Source organism: Ambystoma mexicanum, chromosome 3p (assembly GCF_040938575.1).
Source record: "Ambystoma mexicanum isolate Mex_15411 chromosome 3p, UKY_AmexF1_1, whole genome shotgun sequence".
Taxonomy (NCBI): Eukaryota; Metazoa; Chordata; class Amphibia; order Caudata; family Ambystomatidae; genus Ambystoma; species Ambystoma mexicanum.
The window spans coordinates 574,811,245-574,834,454 of record NC_090925.1 but is presented as its reverse complement, the minus strand read 5'-3'; the positions used below and the strand labels follow the sequence as shown (position 1 = coordinate 574,834,454).

At 43.8% G+C, this 23,210-nt stretch overlaps 1 protein-coding gene across 2 annotated transcripts in view; it reads right to left on the bottom strand.

Annotated features, from left to right (window-relative positions):
* SLC13A3 (solute carrier family 13 member 3) overlaps positions 1 to 23,210 on the bottom strand; it is a 679,238-nt gene that overhangs the window by 178,329 nt on the left and 477,699 nt on the right. For both annotated transcript variants that reach the window (XM_069651309.1, XM_069651308.1), the window contains exons 8-9: positions 15,592 to 15,696; positions 9,401 to 9,498 (exon numbers count right to left, since the gene is read on the bottom strand). In XM_069651309.1, the coding sequence (XP_069507410.1) occupies positions 9,401 to 9,498; positions 15,592 to 15,696 (203 nt within the window). The remainder of the gene's footprint in view (positions 1 to 9,400; positions 9,499 to 15,591; positions 15,697 to 23,210) is intronic.

The following is a 23,210-nucleotide window of genomic DNA, read 5'->3' as shown; positions in this document are numbered from 1 at the left end:
GCTACCCACCACTATTGCCGTAGCCTATACCTGATGATTTGCTGATGACAGCTCACCACTATATCTGCTCTGTATGCTAATCACATACAGACCCACGTGTACTAAGTCGTTGCTCAACATTCTACCTCAACTCGAAACTCTATGACCTTAGGCTTGTTGCTGTCCATCCAGCCATACTTATTCTGCCTAGGCCTAAGCCTCAGCCTTTTGAACTGCCTCCTAACCCTACCTTTGCTCAGCTTAAACTCTGCTAGCACCTACCCTAATACAACTAAGTAACTAGAGGAACTGAGCGATTCAGAAATGATGCCCCCCAGGCCTGTCCAATTGTCCCTACCCTCTCTTACCTTAACTCTAACTATCATACAACACATAACCTATACTATGACCTACAGTAGTTATATACCTTGCCCTTTAGCGGCCAGAAACAGTAGACTGTAGACTCTGAGCTAGACTACCCCGTCTCTATGAGCCACGCTGCAGCAAGATTATAATGCCCAACCTTAAACAGAATGAAAATACTTATGGAATCAAATCTATACTCAGCACAGCCACTCAGACCCATAATGGAACCTTACTATCAATGCGCTATGTGCCACACAAAAATAAAATCAACATTACGCCATCCAAATCCCTACTCAATAGAGTAAAGGATTCCAAAAAACCTGACTGTAATCTCTGGCGCTGTGATTAATACCAGGTGACTAGTAGCACATGCCACTGAAATAGCTGACACCATATCCACAGAGAACCTTGACATCCATTACCAGGGTTACCCCCCCCAACACTGGTCTGACCACCATTTGATTGCCTTCACCTTAACCACGCCCAAGCAACTGACCAAAGATAAAGTTATGGCACCACCCCTTCCCACGAGAAGTAAAAAAAACATCACACCGGAAAGACTATTACCACACATTTTACCATCGCTCAACTCTTTCCCTAATACTTCTGACCCTAACACCATGGTCAAAGTTTATAACAACACTATGTCTAAGGCCCTAGACTTCATTGCATCCCTCAAAATGCGCAAAAGCAAACAGCGCACACACCTTAATACTTGGTTCACCCCACATCTTAAAAATCTGAGATCACAAAAAAGAAAATTAGAAACCCTATGGCGACACACTCCTATGGATGAAAATAAAGTTGCTCTTAGCTACCTTTGCTAACAATTACAAAAAGGAAATAATTTGCACGAAAAAAGACCTCTGCAATGAAAGGATATCTAATGCGAGTTCGAATACCAAAGAACTATTTGTGACACTACATAAAATTGGAATCCCCAATTCCTCCCACAGACAATGCACCCAAGGATAAACCATGGTGCACAATCATACAGAATGCTCTCACCAATAAAATAACACTACTACAAAATACGATTGCAAACAAGAAAGCCTCCCTATCTAATCTTGATGCACCTCCAACTACCCCTCCCAAATTTAAGTTGCAGCAAGAGACCTTGCACCATTCATTTTGAAATTAATTAATGCCTCCTTTGACACTAACACTGTCCCAAGCAATCTAAAAGAATCATGGATTCTACCACTTTTAAAAAACAAACCCTAGATCCCGCTATCCCTACCAACTACAGGCCGATCACTACAGTGCCTTCTCAAAATAATCGATAAAGTTGCATATCAGCAAATACAAACGTACCTTGAGACTAACCACCTCCTAGGCTCCCGTCAATCCAGCTTCAGGCCGCAACACGGAAGAGAAACGGCACTAATTGACCTTAAAACACAAATTAATGAGCTAAAGAACACAGGGAAAACTGCCATGATTCTCCTCCTTGATCTCTCGGCCGCATTTGACTTGGTGGAACACAAAGTGCTGTGCAGACACTTGGCCTCGGCTGCCCACTTTTCCAAAGATGCAATCGCCTGGGTCCACTCATACTTAAACAACAGAAAGATGAAAGTTTTCTCCCCTTCATCATCCGCAGACCCCATCTTGACTACATGCGGCATTCCACAAGGTTCTTGTGTATCGCTGACCACACGGTTCTTGTGTATTGCACTGGGCTCCAGGTCACCATTTGATTGTATTTCTTTTATTTGTAGAGCACGCCTGATCCAAAGGGATTACCAAGCCTTTGTTTGACAAAATGGATAGGCTGGGTGTCACATACACTAACTATGCAGATGACACCCTGATCCTCATTCCCCTTTCGGGCAATTATGATGAAGACTCAGCTTTGGTAAATAAAATCTACCTCCTCATTCAGGCCTGGATGGCATCCCATGGCCTCTGCCTGAATGATGATAAAACGGAGATCCTGATCCTGGCTTCGGATGCCAACCTGAAAAAACGTAATAATTACTCCACCTTCAATAGAGATGGTAATACCATTAAGGTAATGAAAGAAGTAAAAACCCTTGGTTTTTACCTCGACTCCACTCTAACCCTCGGTAAACAAGTAAACTCTCTGGCATCAACATCTGCCTACACCTGTAAGCTAATCGGGGCCTGCAGTCCATTTCTCTCTAAGACTAGCTGTATTACCCTAGCAAACGCACTAATACTCTCAAAATTGGATTACTGCAATGCCCTATACCTAGGTGCTAATAAGAAAATGCTAGATAAAATACAAATCAACGCATTAAGAACTGCCCTGAATACCCCAAACAAAGAACATGTCTCGGAGATCAGACAAGAACATCGTTGGCTAACAATAAAAGACAGGGTCCTTCTCAAAACTGTGTCCCACCTTCAAATGCCTAAACATTGCAGCACCCCCCTACTTAATGGAGACAATTGTTAGAAAAATGTCCTCCCGCCCTTCTAGAACAAATAGCGCCTACTGTCTGAACATCCCCAGATTCAAACTAAAAAAATCTGGTGGAAGTAGCTTCCAGTGAAAGCCACCCAGTCCTTCAATGCACTACCTCTCACCCTGAGAGAGAACCAATCCTTCCTTAGCTTCAGACACAATACCCTGAGCTGTCTGTGTTCAAATGATACTTGAGATACCTTCTTTGCTGCTCACAGATCTATTATTACCTCTTTCCCCTGAAATGAATTGCCTGAACCTATTTACTGTTCTCAGTCCTGCCTCCTAGTATGTACCGGACTCCTGCCACCTAATATACATCAGTATGGTTATTCTGCTCCATTCCTGCTCACCTTGCCTCAGCTTGATACCTGCCTAATGTATAGTATTGCCACTTACTCTGTACCATTCCTTTTATACCTTGTATATATATGTAATTTGCCTGTCTATGTAATTTTGCCTGACTATGTAACTTAAGCTTCAAGTATCCTTTTTGCATTAGTTGCGCCCAGCTACCTCCAGGTTTGGTGCACCTTAAAGATTCAATAAACAAACAAACAAAACAAAAATGCTCGAAAGATTGGTCAAGCACACTAGTATGTTTGTTAAGCGAGATGGCGGCATTTGCTGTTCCTTGCCGATCCTTATCCAAGGTTACTGGGGCCATTATGGGTGCCTGCGTGTTAGCTTCCACTTCTGTTGCCTTTACCAGCAAGTTTTGTTGTGCAAATGTTACATGCACTTTCTCCAGGTCATCATCAACTTCCCTGTTTTTGTGCACACTCAGCACGTTGTTTTGTGAATGGTGTGAGGGGTTGTCTGGGGACAGGCCAACCGAATATCTGACTATTCCCCAAAACCTCTGAGTAGAGTCAGGGCGTGTATTGTTGGTTGAGCCCGTTTTTGATAAACATACGTCTAATGTTTACCTCCTGCCCTAATGAAACTCCATCACGGGTTTCATTAGAGGTTATTGCTTCCAATCTAAGGTTCTGTTTACGATCTTATAGTTGTTGGATACTATGCAAGCCTTATTGCCACCCCCCAGTCACTTCCTCTCCCCATGAGCTTTAAGAGCCAACCATCCCACCTGTGCAGGAGATTGCCCAAGAACCATCATAAATGACTCCCGCTCCTCTGGAATTTTCCCATATGCCTTCAAAACTGCTCATGTCAAGCCTCTCCTAAAAACAATCTTCCTTTGACCCTCTCGACCCCAAAAACTACCGCCCCATCTCAAACACCAGGTTCCTTGCTAAACTCATTGATCGAACCGCATACTCCCAACTAAATGCCTTTGTCGAATCCAACAATCTGCTAGACCCTGCAGAATCAGGCTTCAGACCTCGACGCGGAACCAAAACCACTCTGACCTCAATCTGGGACGACCTTAAGAACACTGCAGACTCTGTGGGATGCGGTCCACTAATCCTTCTAGACCTCTTCACCGCCTTTGACACAATCAACCACTTAATCCTCCTCAACCACCTCCACTCCCTAGGAATCTGTGGAAACGCTCTCAAGTGGATAGCATCCTTCCTCAAAAATAGATAACAAATAACCCTCCGCTCCACCTTTGCTTGCGCTGCCCGACTAGTCAATACTGGAGTTCCGCAAGGAGCATGCCTATAAGCCCTCCTGTTCAACCTCTGTATGTCCACCCTCCCAGGAATAATCTGCCCGCACAATATCCTCTGCTGTAACTACGCCGATGACATCCAATTAATCCAAAAACTCCTCAACTCAAACCACAACTGTCAGCCTGACCTCGCAGCCTGTCTCTGTGACATTGATCACCGGATGACCACAAACCACTTCCTCCTAAACCCCACTAAAACCAAAATCATGGTGTGCGGCAACACAAAGCTTCTCCCCCATGCTCTACCATGGCCATCATCTATGGGCAATCGACCCACCACCTCGACCAGAGTAAAAAACCTTGGATGCACTCTCGACTCGGACCTAACCCTCTCTCGCCAAATCAACATCTCTAAGTCCTGCCATTACCACCTCAAAATTCTTAGACGCATTTTTCCATACCTCTCCTTTCCCAACAGACACGCAGCTGTCCTGGACTATGCCAACTCCCTCTACCTCGGGGTCCAAGCATACCACCTCATTAAACTACAAAGAACACAAAACGCTGCAGCCAAATTAATTCTAGCACTTGGGCCAGGAGACCACAAATCTCCAGCTCTCAGAACTCTCCACTGGCTCCCAGTTGGACGAAGGGTGACTTTCAAAACCTTATGCATCTCCCACCGAGCAGTGAATAAAACCGGCCCTCTATACCTGCAGGACAAGCTAAAACCCTACCACCCACCGCGCACTCTTAAGATCAAGCTCTGCTCTCCTTTTAGTGATACCAAACACCAACTCGGTCAGGTTAGGAGGATCATCATTCTCAGCCCTGGCCCCCACGCTATGCAACTTACTTCCACCCCACATTCGACACACCAAAGACTACCTGTCATTCCGCAAATTACTGAAAACATGGCTCTTCCTTTAAAGAATCGACGCTTAATAGCAAATGGAATGAATAGCCACAACAAACAGAAATCCAAGGTTGTTTGAACAAATAAAATAAAAAGCAAAGGGAGTCGACGGAATGGATGAAAAGACTAAAATGGGTAGTGTAACTAAAATGGAAAGACTAAGTGAAACAGATAGAGTAAGTGAAATGGATGAAACAGATGGAACGGATAGAGTGGATGGATACAGTGGACGGAACGGATAGAGTAGACGGAACGGTTACAGTGGATGGAACTAAGAGTGGATGGAACTGATAGTGTGGATGGAACGGATGAGGGATGTAACGGATGAGGGATGGAATGGATGAGGGGATAGAACCAATGAAGTGATTGGAACAAATGAGTAGACGGAACAGATGAAGAGAATGGAACAGATGAAGTGAATGAATCGAACGAAGTGGATGGAAAGGATAGAGTAGATGGAACGGATGAAGTGAATGGAACGGACGGAGTAGATGGAATAGATGAAGTGGATAGAATGGATGAAGTAGATGGAATGGATGAACTTGACTGAATAGATGAAGTCGATGGAACACGGACAAAGTCGATGGAACGGACAAAGTCGACAGAATGGATGAAGCGCACGGAACGGAATAAGTGGACGGAACAGATAGAATCGATGGAACTGACAGAGTGGATGGAACGGATAGAGTAGATGGAATAGATGAAGAGAATGGAACGGATGAAGAGAAGCGAATGGATGTTGACAATGGATCGGATGAAGTGAATGGAACGGATGAAGTTGATGGAAAGAATGGAAGGATGCAAAAGACGGAGTGGATGGATGGAGTGGATGGAACGGAGGAAGCAAATGGAACGTAGGAAGTGGATGGAATGAATGAAGTGGATGGAATGGATGATGTAGATGCTACGGACGAAGTGGATGGAATAAATGGAACGAAAGAAGTGGATGGGACAGATAAGGATAGGACAGATTGAAAGAATGGAAATGATGGATTGTATAGAGTGGATGGCTGGAGTGGATAGAACGGATGGGGTGGATAGAACAGATGGGGTGGATAGAAGAGATGTAAAGGATAGATCAAACGGAGCGGATAGAAAGGAAAGAGTCGATGGAATGGATGAAGTAGACGGAACGGACGAAGTGGACGCGACGGACAAAGTGGACGCAACGGACGAAGTGGGCGCAACGGATGAAGTGGGCGCAACGGATGAAGTGGGCGCAACGGATGAAGTGGATGAAGTAGATGAAATGGATGAATGAAAGATCGGAGTGGATGAAGGATAGAGAGGATGAGGTAGATGGAAAAAGAAGGGCAAGGATGGGAAGAGGATTGAAAGGATTGAAAGGATGGATAGGATGAATAGGATGGAAAGGGTGAATAAGATGGAACGGATGGATCGGATGAATCCGATGGGATGGATGGAGTGGATGGAATAGATAAAGTGGATGGAATGGATAGAACGGATGGAGTACATGGAAAAGAGAGTGGATGGAAAGGACGGGATCAATGGAAAGGATGGAGTGGATGAAGGATAGAATGGATGGAAAAAGAAGGGAAAGGATGGGAAGGATTGAAAGGATTAAAAGGATGGAAAGGATGAATCAGATGAACGGATGGAACGGATGAATCAGATGGAATGGATGGAGTGGATGGAAAAGGTAGAGTGGATTGAAAGGACGGGATCAATGGAAAGGATGGAGTGGATGAAAGGATAGAGTGGATAAAAGGATGGACCTTATGGAATGGACAGACCATATGGAGTGGACGGAAAGAATGGAGTGGACGGACCGGATGGAGTGGATGGAGTGGAAGCAGCAGATGGAGTGGAAGCAGCAAATGGAGTGGATGTAATGGATGGACTGGATGGGACAGATGGAATTGATGGAGTGGATAAAAAGGATGGAGTGGACGGAAAGAATGGAATGGATGGAACAGATGGAAAATTGTGGATGGCTTTCTGCTTTTGTTGCATTTATGTACCTTCACGAACCAGGATATACTCTGTTTGTTAATTGGAATGAGAATTCCTGGATGCTTGGAAAAAACAGACCTGGAGAGGTCTATTAAAAAGTATTAAAAAGTATTAGTCAGTACCAGATCTGTATAATTGGTTACATAAGTGACCTTACATGCCCGGTTTACCCTTTATTGATGCTATTTATTTTCTATTTTGTAATTTGTTAAAGTCAAGACTCAATTAACACTCTTTCCACATGAGAGTATTAATTGATCAACTAAGAGTCAACATTTAACTCCCGAACGAAGATTCGGTAGGAGTGCATTTGGGCTTACTGCCTAGCAATAGGTAGTTTAGGTTGTTTAGATATTTTGTCCCAAGTGGTCTTGTGACGTTAGCCCGCCTGCACCTGAAATTTCACCATAAAATTCATTGACATTATTTCTTTATTTAATAGTGTGAACTAACACCTTTGGTGTGCTTCTACTCCATATCAATTATCCTGATTTACATTAGCTGTGCATTCCCACCTCACAGTTCTCTTATGTACCTGTATCCCCATGTTATCTGTATCTCATGTTTACCCTATCCATCATGTCTCTGTATATATGTATGTCGATATGTACGCCCCCTGTACTGCTCTTGTGCTTGGTCCCAAGCGCTTTTTTGATAACTACCATATCACACCACTACGCTTACTCTCTCCTATACACCATCATTCAACAAGTACACAGCTATACTATGACACATTCGGTCTAGCTGTTCTCATACTAACAGGACCTCAGGAACACCTCATCATCCTAATGAAACACAGCTAAATTAGCTGAGCACATACCGGCTAGATTAGGCTTCTCCTCCGGTCTAACACAAACAGAACTCAGTCTGGGTGTCCACCCTCCAGACTGAACACATCCAACTGATTTCCTAAGCACCACACCTACCGCTAAGAAGCAGCTTTCATACAACAACCACACCAGCTGCACACATATCCAGTGCGCCCATGCACCTTTTGACACTCTCTCTACTGACTTTAACTGCGGTTCCCGAGGGCGTTCAACCTAACAGCGCTTTGAGGTCATACCAATGATACATAAGGCACTATATAAATGCCAAGTAACATACCATTAACTTCCTGCTCCATAGTTTTGACATTGGAACGGTTTAACAGAGGTGTGGTAAGCAGTCTGGAGTGATTACTTGACAGTAGTCTGTTTGGCTAACCTTTTTATTGCTGCCGCCATCCTGCTGCAGACCACTGCAGGCCACTTATTAGCCACTTGTCAGCTTGCGTGCAGCGCTACGTGCTAAATGCTGACTCCTTATAGTCTGCGGCAGGCTGGAGAGCTATTCACCTTCTCCAAAAATATAGACAGCAGCAACAGACTGTCCAACACGCTCCACACACTGCAGACCACTTAAAAGCCACTTTTCAGCTCACACAATTTGCCAAAAGGCATCTGTATGATGTGAAGGGGCTCCCTTTGGGCAAATTACGCATTAAAAGGAACCTACATTAAAAACGGTGCACATGTTCTGCTTTGCATTCTTTTATGTACGTTTACTATGCAGCCTAACAGATGTTACCCTGCCAATTACTGATGCTCGGCAGAATATATACATTAGTTGCCTTTTTAAGGATGTGGCTAAATTCAATTAGCCACCCAATGGCTGACAGACCCCTCTGGGTAGAACCCCACCAACAACGCATTTGTCAAAACTCAGAGCAATGAGTGAAAGGGAGACAATTTAGCAGATTTGACTTTCATGGCACAATCCTTTTACTTGAGCTCCTGAATTTTCACAAATCACCGTGATTTCCCACGGCAGAAGGAAATCCGTCACACCTGCAGCAACAATTAATCATGTACTCAACCTTTTTACATGATTAGTATTCAGGACGTTGAGGTTTAATCATGTTAATCAGGTCTAGTATTGATCACTGCGGTCATTCCATGGTCGTGTGCTTTGAGCTTATTTACCAGTTGTTGACATTCATTCTCATTCCAAGGCAGCTGTATAGGAAGAGAAGTGGATAGTCCAGTGCACGGTGGGCCACAGGCAAAGAGAATGCTACCTCAGTACAAATGGGACACTTCTGTTAGATGTGCACATGCATTGACAGATGCACCATGTACACTTTCCACAAATAAAGAATTAAATGCTACACCACCTTTTAAGTCGAACCACCACTTAATAGAAGGCTTTTGTGAAGGGAAGAAGAACAATACGATCACGATTGAGATTCCAGTCACTGCATCAGATGTAAATCTGTCGGAGGCAAAAACACTGTTACACAAGTTGCTGATTGTTCTGCAAAAATGCGAACTCTGGATTTTCTAAAGCAGATTAGGATTTCTGAATGGCATTGACCGCTAAATACCAATTTAACATTCCACTCGTCTCTACGGGGAAAGTTCATAATTTCGCTTAAACAAGCGAAGGATAAACTAAACATAAAAATAATTGGGTTGCAGAAATATTCGGCTCCCTGCCAGGAAAGCAAAGTAGCTTTTTAACCTGAGCATTAGGAATTCTTACAATGAACAGTGCATTACATGTTCAATAGGTTATATTGTTCTTATTTAGAGTTATTTCACTGACTGGAAAACTTCACAGTGAAAATTTCACAACAACATTGATAATTGTAGTAGCTCGGGGCTGAATACTCTTGTAGCACGGTGTTTGAGAAAGCTTTCATGGACAAATTGTAAGCACTGCAAACACTTCAGGAAGAAACATCTACTATAAAAGCATCAAGAAAGAAACATTCTCTAAGAGCATTGGCACACCATGCATTTATATACACACCACACAATCAACAAAGGAATTGCTGATCTTGATCAGGAAGCATATTTTCAGAGAACCACCCACTTTGTAACTTTACATTTTTCAGAAATATTCATTGATTACTTAATGCAAACATTCAGATAAAAACATCTTTAATTTCTTTTGTGATACATAATTGGTGGTAAACTGAAGTTCACAAAAAGGCTCAGTCGGATAGGAGGCTGGTAATGTCACCAGTCACTGTGTACCCGACTAAACATCTGGCAGAGCATTTCATCTCTTCAAGGTCAATAAACTGCATAGAATTACATTGGGTAATAAATAAGGTATTATTACAAAGTCTAGACAAACTATATGAAAAACATGATATTACAAATGTCAATGACAAGTACTGTAGTATCAGTTAAGATGCAATGTACCCCCGTCATGATTAGATAACGTGCAACCCAACAAGCCACCCCCAAGTTTATTTAATGTTTCACCCATTGTCAACATGTCTAAAAGAGAAGTAACAATCTATCAATGTTTGCCACAGTGTGGCCCCAGATGCAACGCACACTGCACGTGCAGCAGGTTCGACATACTAAACATGTCACACTATCTTCCAATCCAGCAGTGCACGTACTGAATGCTATCCCAAGATGGTGGACGGTTCATAGTGTCCTACCATGCTGTGTTCAAGCTTACAGACAAGTATACACATTTCATGACCAGTGCATTAGTAGCGTAAAAGAGTGGACATGGATTTTGAAAAACGAGAACAGCATCAAGTGCTGCGTTTGGACCTTTGCTCTACTTGTATTACAGTGCTTCATAGAAATGTCTAAAGAGACTGTCCAAGTGTAAAACAAAGCAAACAATATGAAAACAGGGATTTGCTATAGGAAGGCGCTAAGTGAGATTAGCCATTGGAACTCAGTTTGCACTTCTCTGATCGTTCTTTAGTATTTGTGTATTATTTCTTTAGAGCATGTGACCTCCTGTGAAGTGTTTGCAATTTTGCAAGACCATTGTTGCACACTCACAGCATCAATTTGTGATGCAGCAATGGCCCTCTCTATGGTTGCTCTCGTTAGTCCAAACGGTGCTCTTCTGCCCCTGCCCGACAGCATAACAAAATTGTAGAAACATCGAAAACAACAAAAAGAAAAGAGCATTGTCTGGGAGACCAATCTTCAGCACTCACTGCGGCTAACTGCAGAATTCCCCGTGTCACATGGTCCCAGGGCCAAATAAAACCATTTGTATTAATAACCAAAGTAAAAATAATCACATGAAGATGATAATGCTTAAAATATTAGGTGCTCATTCACCGAGTTGTTCAAAAGAACACTTTATATCGAAAACACAATCAAGGGCACAAGTCTGTAGGCCTTACTTTTGTCTTAATTGTCAGCCCCTTGTGAATCAGCATGTCCGTGAAGTAGTGGAGTTTTAATTAAGAATTATTAATTGGTGGGCTAGGGGAAACCAGTGTGTGCTGTTTAAACTTGTTTATTTGGCTTCATGACCAAAGCAATGTCGATCAAACGACCACACATCTAATCAAAGGCATCAGCCCTGTGAGCTGCAAACCTTTTTTTTCTCCATTATTTTAAATGCAAAATGACCATCTGCGAAGTGGCTGTGATTAATCAGGGGCAAAATGGAATGTTCATGGCATCAATGTATTGTGTGGAAACAGTCAACCCTCTGGCTAATTTGGGATCCTATGGGAACAGGGATTAACGAAATTGCCAGCTCCTGACTTCCCAGCCGCCGGACTTTGAGAAGCCTAGTGGCACCGAGAAGACAAGCATCCGTAATTTTTTACGGGTCTGGCGGGATGCCGCCGGTAGCACCGGCACATTTATTGCCAGACCCGTAATGAGCCCCATTAACCTTTGCATATGTTCTTTAAGTACTTTCCTTACAGTTTGATCTGAGCTCATAGTGCACACACATGGGCCAATAAGCAGGCCTCAAACACCCCATTCATTTCTATACATGATGAGCAACTCTAATGTTATTGTCATTTTCTTTTGATGTTGTTTCTTTCCTCCTTGCTGCAGTTTCCCTGTATGCGTCTCAGATTTCTATGCATTTTAGCTCTGCATATGTACGGTTTGTGCTAACATGAGTGTACGGTGAGTCTTGTATTGCTGGCTATTAATTCCAAGTTTATTGTTAGTCAACAGTCTTATTTTACTGGCCAGTATTACCAGATTACACATTCTGTACGCCTATGGTGCATGCTGCACCCATTGCCTATGTGTATGTATTGTTAGGTTCCTGTATTAACAGCACTTCAATATAATGTTTTGTTCAGATGAGTACATTTTTTAATACATGAAGTAGTTCATGAGAGGTCTCTCAATCGACCTTGACATCTTGCTACTAATATTGTAAACACATCCCCTTCTACAGACTTTTCATCAAAATGTATTTCATATGTGATGTCATCAGTGATGTCATCAATGACATTTGTGATGTCATCTTTGATGTCCTGGCTGTTAGTCTTAGCAGTGCACGTTGGTGGTGCAATTTATGGTTGCTTAGCTCTCCATAACTGGCACATTTCTGAGGGGTTTCGGTTTTACTTGTAACCATAATGTCCCTTTAACAACATTTATTTTCCGAATGTGTTTATATATATATATTCAGTGAAAAAACTTTGTCAAAGGGACGTTATGGTTCCAAGTAAAACCGAAAATCCCTTGAAATTCACCAGTTATGGCAAGCTAAGCAACCATAACTCGCGCCACCACCGTGCACTGCTAAGACTAACACCCAGGACATCAAAGACGACATCACAAATGTCATTGATGACATCACAGATGACATCACATGTCTGGCTCACTCTCTTTTCTTTTGCTGACATATCTAGGCCACATGGTTTTCTTCAGTAACAGTCAGAAACTAAACGTTTTATTTTATTTGCAATCATATTTGTGATGTCATCTTTGATGTCCTGGGTGTTAATCTTAGCAGTGCACGGTGGTTGCGTGAGTTATGGTTGCTTAGCTTACCATAACTGGCAAATTTCAAGGGTTTTTCGGTTTTACTTGGAACCATAACGTCCCTTTAACAATGTTTTTTCATTGAATTTCATAGGTTTTTATTAGTGTAACTTAACCATAACATCCTTTTCAATAGATGAAGACCACTAGCATCTTAGGTCCTCAAAGTGGGAACCTCGGGTGGTAAAAAATAAAAAAAAAAGATGGCCACCATGGAAAGGTAAGGCGGGGTGTATAAAGAGAACACAACAGGGCATGAGTTGGGGGAACAGGGGAGACACATGGGCATGAGCGGGGGGGTGAGAGGGAACAGGGTACAAACGGGGCATGAGCAGGGGGTGGGGGGGAAAAGGAAGGAGACACAGGGCATGAGCGGGGGTGGGGGGAACACGAGGGAGACACAGGGCATGAGCGGGGGTGGGGGGAACACGAGGGAGACACAGGGCATGAGCAGCGGTTGGGGGGGAACAGGGGAGACATGGGGCATGAGCGGGGGATGGGGAGGAACATGAGGGAGACACGGGGTATGAGCGGGGGGTGGGGAGGAACACGAGGGAGCACGGGGTATGAGCGGGGGTGGGGAGGAACACAGGGGAGACACGGGGCATGAGCGGGGGGTGGGGGAAACAGGGCACATGGGGCATGAGCGGGGGTGGGGGAATAGGGCACACACGGGGCATGAGCGGGGGTGGGGGGGAACACGAGGGAGACACAGGGCATGAGCGGGGGGCAGGGGGTAACACGAGGGAAACACGGGGCATGAGCGGGGGGTGGGGGGAACACGAGGGAGACACGGGGCATGAGCGGGGGGTGGGGGCAATAGAAGACACACGGGGCATGAGCGGGGGGTGGGGGAGAAGGGGAGAGACACACGGGGCATGAGCGGGGGGTGGGGGAAGGGAAGAGAGACACACGGGACATGAGCGGGGGGTGGGGGGAGGAGGGAGAGACACACGGGGCATGAGCGGGCGGTGGGGGGAACAGTAGGGAGACACGGGGCATGAGTGGGGGTTGGGGGAAGGAGGTAGACACGGGACATGAGCGAGGGAACGGGAAAGAGAAACGGAGCATGAGGGGGAGTGGGAGGAACACACGGAGAATCAGCGAGGGGGGGACATGGGAGACACGGGCCATGAGCGGGGGTGGGGGGAACAAGAGAGAGACACGAGAGCCTGTGCCTCACCGCCTTTTTGTGGCCGACGCAGCCCACATCTACACTGTGCAGGCAGCAGATCTGCTCCGATAAACAAAGATGGCGGGCGTCTCTGAAAATAGACGCACTGCACGCTTTACGGCAGCCAATAGAAAAGCACGTCAGATGTCCGCGGACATCACGCAAGCTGCTTGCCCAATCACCGTCCTGTCCGCGGAGGGAACAGGGAAGTGTGTCCGCGAAGCGAACACAGAGATCACTAATTTTTTCTGACCTACTTTTTGGTCATTTTAAAAAAAAACTACTGGACGGATTTTCACCAAATTTGCAAAAGCACACTTTCGGGATCAAGCAGCTGCTCCTGGTCCAAATTTGGTGAAAATCCATCCAGCGGTTTGGGCTGTAGGCACGAGCAAAAACATTTTCCCATTCAGTCTATGGGAAAAAAAAAAGTTTTGGGACCCCCCTATAACTTTGCCCCCCCTGGACGAATCCTCACCAATCTTTGCAGAACAATTCAGAGTGGGCCATATACTTTATTTGCAAAGTTTGGTGAGGATTCGTCCAGGGGGAGCGAAGTTATAAGCTGCCCAAAAAGTGCTCTTCCTATGGAAACACCAACTTAACCATAACTACATGGCCACTATTGTGGCCATGTAATGTATATATATATATCTCTTTTGCCAAAGCGATGTACAGAAAAACATGTTCATACAATTATCACCAAAACAAAAGGTGCCATGCAATTATTGACCCCGGAAGGATGAAAAGCTGAGTTTGCCTTTCAAGGATTCGAACCTGCGACCTGCAGATCAAACACAGATTCCACCACTGACTGCTCAGCACCCTGATCTACCTTACTAGTATATGAAGCATAGAAAACGTATTACACAACTATTGCAAAACAATGCATACTATGAAACTGCATACCCATGCTCACACAAGACTGGATAAAACAGGTACAAGTATTGTCATGTAAAGAGCAAATTCAAGCATTATATACAGATAAGACGCACATGAGACCAATTCAGACAATGATATCGGGAAACTTCTTGCAGTGGACATTTCAGGTCTTGAGAGGGAGAAGGTGAGAAGGAAGTGTGAGTGAATTAAAAGAATAGAACATGGTGGAAATAGGAACCACGACAGGAGGAAGACATAAATCAAGATTGGGACTGGTCTGGCGTGTGTACAATTCATGTGTTGATGAAAAATCTGTTTCCAAGTTTCAATATATGCATGCAGTTTCTTACGATGCAAAAACACTAATGTCCCATTTCTCTCTAAACTCTACAAGAGACAAATAGCAATGCAGATGATCTTTAAGTTGCTCTGTTGGTTCATTTTAGGGCAGTATTCAAGGCCTACATGTTCGATAATGCGATCAATACATTACTATGAACATTTGGCACAGCATCTTACCCAGGTTTAAATAAACTTGCCCAGCCGGGGATGAACTTTGGATCCCGTGTAAACAGCAGTATAGCAAAGAGACAGAAAAATACCAATACTGCCTGCTCCGCAAATCTAGAAGGAAAAACACAAAACCACCATCAAGAGAAACAGAAAACAAAACTTTTCATCTTTGATCTAGATGAACCATTTGACATTACAAACCCTTATTCAAATCAATGTATAGGTATGCACATTTCTGAATAGGTTTTGTAGTGACAGGGGACTGGCATGGTCATGTGCGATAGGGCTTTATAAATACTTATGGTTGCCAATGTCCCCAGCTGAATGTATGATGCAATTGACCCAATAAATTACTTAAATAGGTTAAAATCGAACGTTTTATTTGCAAACGAAAAATACCTGGGTGCCATCCCGTTTCTTATGTATTGTTTCAAAAATACGAGTTCCAGGTTTTACATAAATATGACTTCTATTTAATGTTAAAGGAATTGTCTTGTTTTTGTATATATATCAATTGGAATGGAATCTCGTCTCAAAACCTTATACGAATATATTGTTTCTAATTGAAAAACATACAAGAGCAAAAAAGCAACAATAAACACATGTCAAAAAGTACATGGGCGACAAGACACAGTGTAGTAAGAAAATGTCAAAGCTCGGTAGAACCCAACAAGGAAACAATGTGACACTGCATATATACAAAATGCAATTACCACATATTGTTGTAACACATTTTACAAATGTCAGGACTGAATACAAGTGATGCTACATTTGAGCGTTCCTCTTTCGCCATGCAATGCACCGTCCATAAGATACAAACTACTGACCCTGTGCAGCCAATCACAAATGACCTTCTCATTGGTGGACTTTTGCACTTAGCCTACAGATTGTGTAGTGATCAGAAATGCAGTAAGCCTGTAGATTCTGTGACAAGACCGGAGGCGAGCGTTGTGCTTTCTTCTTTAATACTGCCAAACACAGTATTAAAGAAGAAAGCATAATGCTCGCCTCCGTGTCTTTAATAGAATCAAGACTTCCTGCGCTGTGTGCGCTTTGGCAATCTTCATTGTATAGCCATCAGGAAATCCAAATAAATTAAATATTTATATCCAGGACTTGCACATACCAACGATTTAGCATAATTTAGTGGCATGAGCATTGTATATGACTGCACAACCTCTAGCAGGTTCAAACTTTCAAAGAGTCCAGGCCTGGCTATGAGAAGTCCACCAGCCTAACTACTTATGAGTTGGGGCTGAATAGGTTAGTTATGGAATGAAGTGAATAGTAAGTAATTGATGGGGTTAAAAACATACCTAGAGAGGCCCTTTATGTCACAATATTCGAAAATATGAGGCAGCTAATGGCCAAGTATAGCGTACCTTCTAACATGAACAGAGAATACGCACAAGTGAATGAAAGGTTTTACAACAGGACCATGAGGTGGTGTTATTGCTTAGACTCCATGGCAGGCTTAAAGGTGCTGCTTTAGAGAGTCACTCAGAGCAATGCCATGTGTAAGATTTGTGAATAAGTCACCCTCACTGGAGGGTCTGGGGTATGGTGAGACATGTCTCCAGATATTGCAGTGCCTAAAAGACACAAATTACTCCTCACTGATGATGCCCAATGAGGCATGTCTGGGGTTGCTTGTAGCATAATGCAGAAGGGTTGCAGCTAAGAAGTTTGGGCTGGAGTGCCTATTTATTATGGGACCATGCCTGCCTTTCATATGCTCTTATCCTTTCAGGGATGGGAGAATACAGTGAAAATAAAATGGTTGGAGGTTTCCACTGAGCAAGGTCATAGGTTCTGATTTATTTAAAACCTTCAATCCATAACTCTTCAGCTTTGTATAGAGCCCATTATATAATTGACATAGGGCACTTGCAATTGCGAAAGACTATTTTATGTTAAATCAAATTCAGACTAAAATTAGAGGTCGATTCAAAGGTGTAATGCATTATTTGTGTCTGTTCTGCAATTCTATCATTTTTGAAGCATCTATTAAGCCAGCGCCTGAGAGTTTAAAATTAAAACTAAATATGTATCATCTGTCTTGCATTTGTCCATGCTGGTTTCAAGGGAACCAATCCAATTTTAAAGCACAGGAGAACATCCATACCGCTTACTTTTGTGTTTCTCTGTTTAACCCTGTGTGGAGAAATTGCAAATGGTGCGCAAGAAATTTGTTTGAAAGAGAGGTTCTTGCTAAAATAAAAAGGATTACTTGGAGGGGCTTTTTATCCTTTTACATTTGCTTGTAACAGCGACGAAGATTGGGGAAGGTTTCAAAAAAGGCCCCACATCCCATTTCAAAGTGGGGAAATTGAAGGTTGGACAACCCTCCCAAACACCATAGGTTGAGCAGCAGCCTTCCCACAGAGCCCTGCTGAGTATCAGCTACCCCAGACTATATCAGTTGCAGGGTGACATCCAGGGAAAAAAGAGAACATAGGCGATGGAAGGATTCGGTCAGAGAGAGCGTTCAGAAAACATTTCCTGGTGGGAGCAGTTTAGTACCTGCAGTTTGACAGTGGGTTAATGGATTGGGGACATGGTCCCCTTTTCACCATGGTCCCCTTTTCACCATGGTCCCCATATATCACCTCATGATGAAATGTCTGAATAGAACATAGGGCATCCCTTGTGATTCAACAACCACCCCAGGCACCTGAACAGCTTAAGACAGACGGTTTAGTCCTGCAGAGAAGCTTCCAGTGTCGGCATAAGAGAGTCACCAGGATACCCTGCACTGGAACCTTTTCCACCAGATGTGCAGCATCTAAAACACTGTGGTATCCCACAGCTGTGCGAATATCATGAAAATGTAAAATTCCTGGGTGACGCGCTGCATGTCCACAGTGGAGCTTTCACAATGAGGTTGCACACCCTTGCATTAATTTGATTTCTTTCCTTTATTGGAAATTGTTCAAACTGATAAAAAGAACCAACAATGTGCAAATGGGGTGGATTCGTGCCAATAAGGCTCTTATATGACATATGCTGTGTTTAAAAAAAAAGAGACAGTTTGAACAGTTAAAATGCAGATGTATACCCATTAGGATCGATTGCTATCATCAAGGTTGGCTGTGGATAATCTCTCAAGGCTTTTAGAAAATAGGTTTCTGCTATCTGCATCGCAAACAAGGCAATGCTTCAGCTTCTAAAGAATTCCCATATTTACTTTATTTTTTAAAATGATGTACAAGCAGGTGAAACTGGATACATATGTTCAATAAATGAAGAAATACATTTTAAAAACAGAACTTTTTTTATTTTGTTCCTACAAATCAAAAAAGAGCCACTCTTGGGTCAGGCGGAAGGGAATTCCGAAAGCAAACAATAGAAATGGAACATGCTTGACTGGATGTTCTAGCTTTTTCTTGCTCTGGGAATAATTTAGACAAAGGATTCCCATACTTCTGATGGAACACACTTCTTATGGTGTGTGTTCATTCAGAAGTATGGGAATCATTTATCTAAATTATTCCCAGAGCATTTACTTGGAAGATCTCAGTAAAAAAAAGCTAATTTTAAAAAATGATCCTTGCTCCCAAGGGAAGCCAGTGTAGTTCTGACAACATAGGTGAACTCTGGTGGGACTTCCTCTTCACAACCACAAGCATTGCGACAGCCGGAAGGGAAGGCTCCAGAGGATGAAGAGCCTATTGAGAAGCACAAAAGTGCAGCATTTCTAGCATTCATGTTTAAAGGTACCAACGCTTGCACCACAGAACAAAATAGATTGGATGGGATGAAAGGTTTTACATTGCAAAGTGGAGATACTTGAAAGTTGAATAGCTTGACATTGTTTGACGATCTGGTCTTTTATTGACAATTTATCATAAACAAAAATCATAAAGATTAAATGAATGCCACATCCCCCATGTGTGCATTCAGCTCCCAGTGGCTGGTTCAGGCGCAGCAAATTTCCTATAAGCAGAAGCAGAACTTAGTCTTGAGCCCCTATCCCTACAGACACTCTGAAGGCACACCCCTGAACGCTCACACCAGAGATAATACAACCCACTAGGGAAGAAAGGCCCAAGTCGATCTTGTAAGGATAACAAGTTTTAACCTCACACAAAGAAGAGAGGAACAGCAAAGAATTCTGCTGCTAAGAACGTTCTGAGCAAAAAGAGTACAAGCAGAGGCTTAAGAGGAGACACATCATCATTGTGATTTAACACCATAGAGTAAAAACCTGCGCAGTTGGTTGGTGTGCACCTGTACAGGATCCGCCTGCCCCAAAGGGGATGCCAGGTCATTGGTTCCAGCCCAGTCCATCCGTCTTCCATCACGTGGGTCCTGCAGAGATCATCTTCTCACCATCAAAGGTCAAAGAACAATTTAACTACACTACTAACACAATGCTACTTCATCATTATACTGTGCACCTGGCAGGCTTTAGAACTGTCATAAAGGAGGTCCTGGGGCACTCTAATCTCCACACACATTTCACTCACTCCCTTCCGCGCCATCCGGCTCCAAGTTCTCCACCTTCGTGTTGAACTATAATGTATCCCTCCAGTACCTCGCAATACAAATCACACGATGTAGCTCACAGGCGTGCAATGTCTTTCTCTTTGAACATTCAAGACTTGTTCATTTAGGGGTGATGGTCGAAGGTCACCTGGAGCCATGTTATTCAGTGATCTTGGGGCTTAGTTAGTTATATGGGCTATAACTCATGGTTGCCTGCGGATGGGCCGGGTCAAGCTTTGGCCAGTGTGAGATAACATACACACCAGGCACCCATCTATGAACGTGGCCTTGTAGGGCACATTCCTTCAAAACATCTTATCAACACTGTTAGAACAATGAATGAACATTATGGCGGTTCGGTGCTTGGGTTGTCCTCATGGGAGCTTGGCATGGCTGAAAGGTCCCCTCATCTCGCAATTAGGGCCTAGTGCATGAAATGTGCATTCGCAGCTCAGGCCTGGTCTCTTAACTATGATTACTAATATTTATGCAAAATGCACTAACATCTACACAAAATGGCAGTCTTGTTCGTGTCCTGAGCTATACTATGTGGATAGATTATATTGTGGTGAAGTCCTACCACCATCCCCCCCTCCCTCACGGCCCATCGTAGTGTTTCGAATAAAGCTCTGCTTACTCTAAAGTGCTTAGGGGTTGGGACGGGGTTGCCCCCTTCCCAACAACTCCACACTACAACCTCCCACCACATTCCTGCCTCCAGCTCAACCAGCACAGTGGTTCGCAGATTCCCCACAGCCCAAGCCGAGCTTTGACCAGCACAGCTCCAGCCTGCATAAGCCACCTTTACAGTCCAGTACTTCTAATTCCACTGACACCTACTTCTCCCATGTTGGGTTATAAAACACTGTTCTTAAAACTCACGATTAATCCTCAGGGCACTTATAATCTCCTCCTCCTCTACCAGCTACCCAACTCGCAGAGACTTCCAGAATCTGACACACCCCTCATCTTGCCAGCTACTAAATTCATTGTAGTGGAGACTTTACACTCGGCTTCAACGATCCCACTGATGCCAAAGCAGTCTCACTTGCTCGCTCACTACATGATATAGTATGATATACAACTCAGACCCAGTAAACCAAAAAAACACCTCAATAAATGGTTCACCCCTGAACTAAAAGACCTCCGCCAACTCAAAAGAAGTTGCGAATCGTTCTGGAGAATCTCACCCACAGAAGAGCATAAAAACAAACTTACCAAAATCTCCTCACACTATAAAAAAGAAATTGTTCTAGCCAAACGGAAGCGCATAACCACGGCCAACTCAAGCATGAGGGAGCTGTTCTCAATTCTAAAAGAACTAGAGTCACCCTCTCCCATTCCTGATATATGTACAAAAGACAAAGCTTGGTGCACGGAGATACAACAAGCTCTGACCAACAAAGTCACCATACTGCAAAAGAAAATTGAGGCTAAGAAAGCTACCCTCAATCAACCACCTATACTCAACACCAACCCATCACCTCTAGTACAAAATACAACCAACCAATTCAGATTTACCAAAACCTCTATTCTGGAAGTGGAAAACACGATCCTCTCTCTCAAGCCCTCCAATTGTCAAGGTGACCTGTGCCCGGCACAACTCATAAAAGATGCTGCCAGAGAACTCTCACACTTCATATCCAAGCTTGTGAATGCCTCATTCACCACAGGTCTCTCACCTTCCCTGCTTCCTGATCTCCCACATCCTGCCTCCCGACCCGCCCACCGTGCCCTGATTGGCCAGTAGGCCGTGTTGTGTTCCATCTAGCAGCCCGTGCAAGCTCCAAGGCCCCATTTGCCTGCGGCCAAGCCTCCGGTGAGTGCTCTTGTATTTCTAGGCCATTTTGTTTTTAAATAGCTGCCCTAGCAGCACGAGTGCCTAAATTCCCTGATTCCACCCCTGACTGCCCTCCCGCAACCCTCTCTCCTTCCCTGCCTCCTGATCTCCCAGCTCCCGCCTCCCGACCCGCCCTCCGTGCCCCGATTGGCCCAGCTATCCACTACTCAGCTCATCTCTGACCCCCCAGGGCAGCCATCTGCCCGGCAGCCCCATCGGCTAAGGACTGCGAGGCAAAGGACGGCTCCACGAAGACGGCTCCAGGTCGTATCAGCAGGTATCCACAGGAGAAGCAAGAAGCCAACAATAAGTAAGTGTGGCAAGGGCGAGGACAGAAGCAATTACTTCTCGCCATACTACCCTACCACTCAACCTTCACCATTTCGGATGTGTGCTCAATAGCCTGTTTATACAAAGCTGAATCTAGTAGTCTCCCATTTGCCTATCTGTGAAAGCTGAATTTAGTAGTAGAATTTAAAGTGTGCCCAATATCCTCTGTGAAAGTTGCATTTAGAAGTGTGCCCAATAGCCTCTCTGGTAAATTGAATTTAGAAGTGTGCCAAATAGATGCCCTGTGAAAACTGAATTTACAAGTGTTCCCAATAGCCTCCCTGGGAAAGTTGCACTTAGAAGTGAGCCCAAGATCCTCTGTGAAAATTGATCATAGAAGTGTATCCAATAGACACTCTGGAAAGTCGCATTTAGAAGTGTACCGAATAGCCTCTGTGAATGTTGCATTTAGAAGTGTGCCCAATAGACAATCTGGAAAGTTGCATTTAGAAGTGTGCCCAATAGCCTCGCTGTGAAAGTTGCATTTAGAAGTGTGCCCAATAGCCTCGCTGTGAAAGTTGCATTTAGAAGTGTGCCCAATAGCCTCGCTGTGAAAGTTGACTATAGAAATGTGCCCAATAGCCTTGCTATGAAAGTTGCATTTAGAAGTGTTCCCAATAGCCTCTGTGAAAGTTGATTATAGATGTGTGTCGAATAGACGCTCTGTGAAAGTTGCATTTATAATTGTGCCCAATAGCCTCCCTGGAAAATTGAATTTAGAATTGTGCCCAGTAGACGCTTTGTGAAAATTGCATTTAGAAGTGTACCCAATAGCCTCGCTGTGAAAGTTGCATTTAGAAGTGTGCCCAATAGCCTTGCTGTGAAAGTTGCATTTAGAAGTGTGCCCAAGATCCTCTGTGAAAGTTGAATTTAGAAGTGTGCCCAGTAGACGCTCTGTGAAAATTGCATTTAGAAGTGAACCCAATAGCCCTCTGCCCAATAGCCTCTCTGGTAAATTGAATCTAGA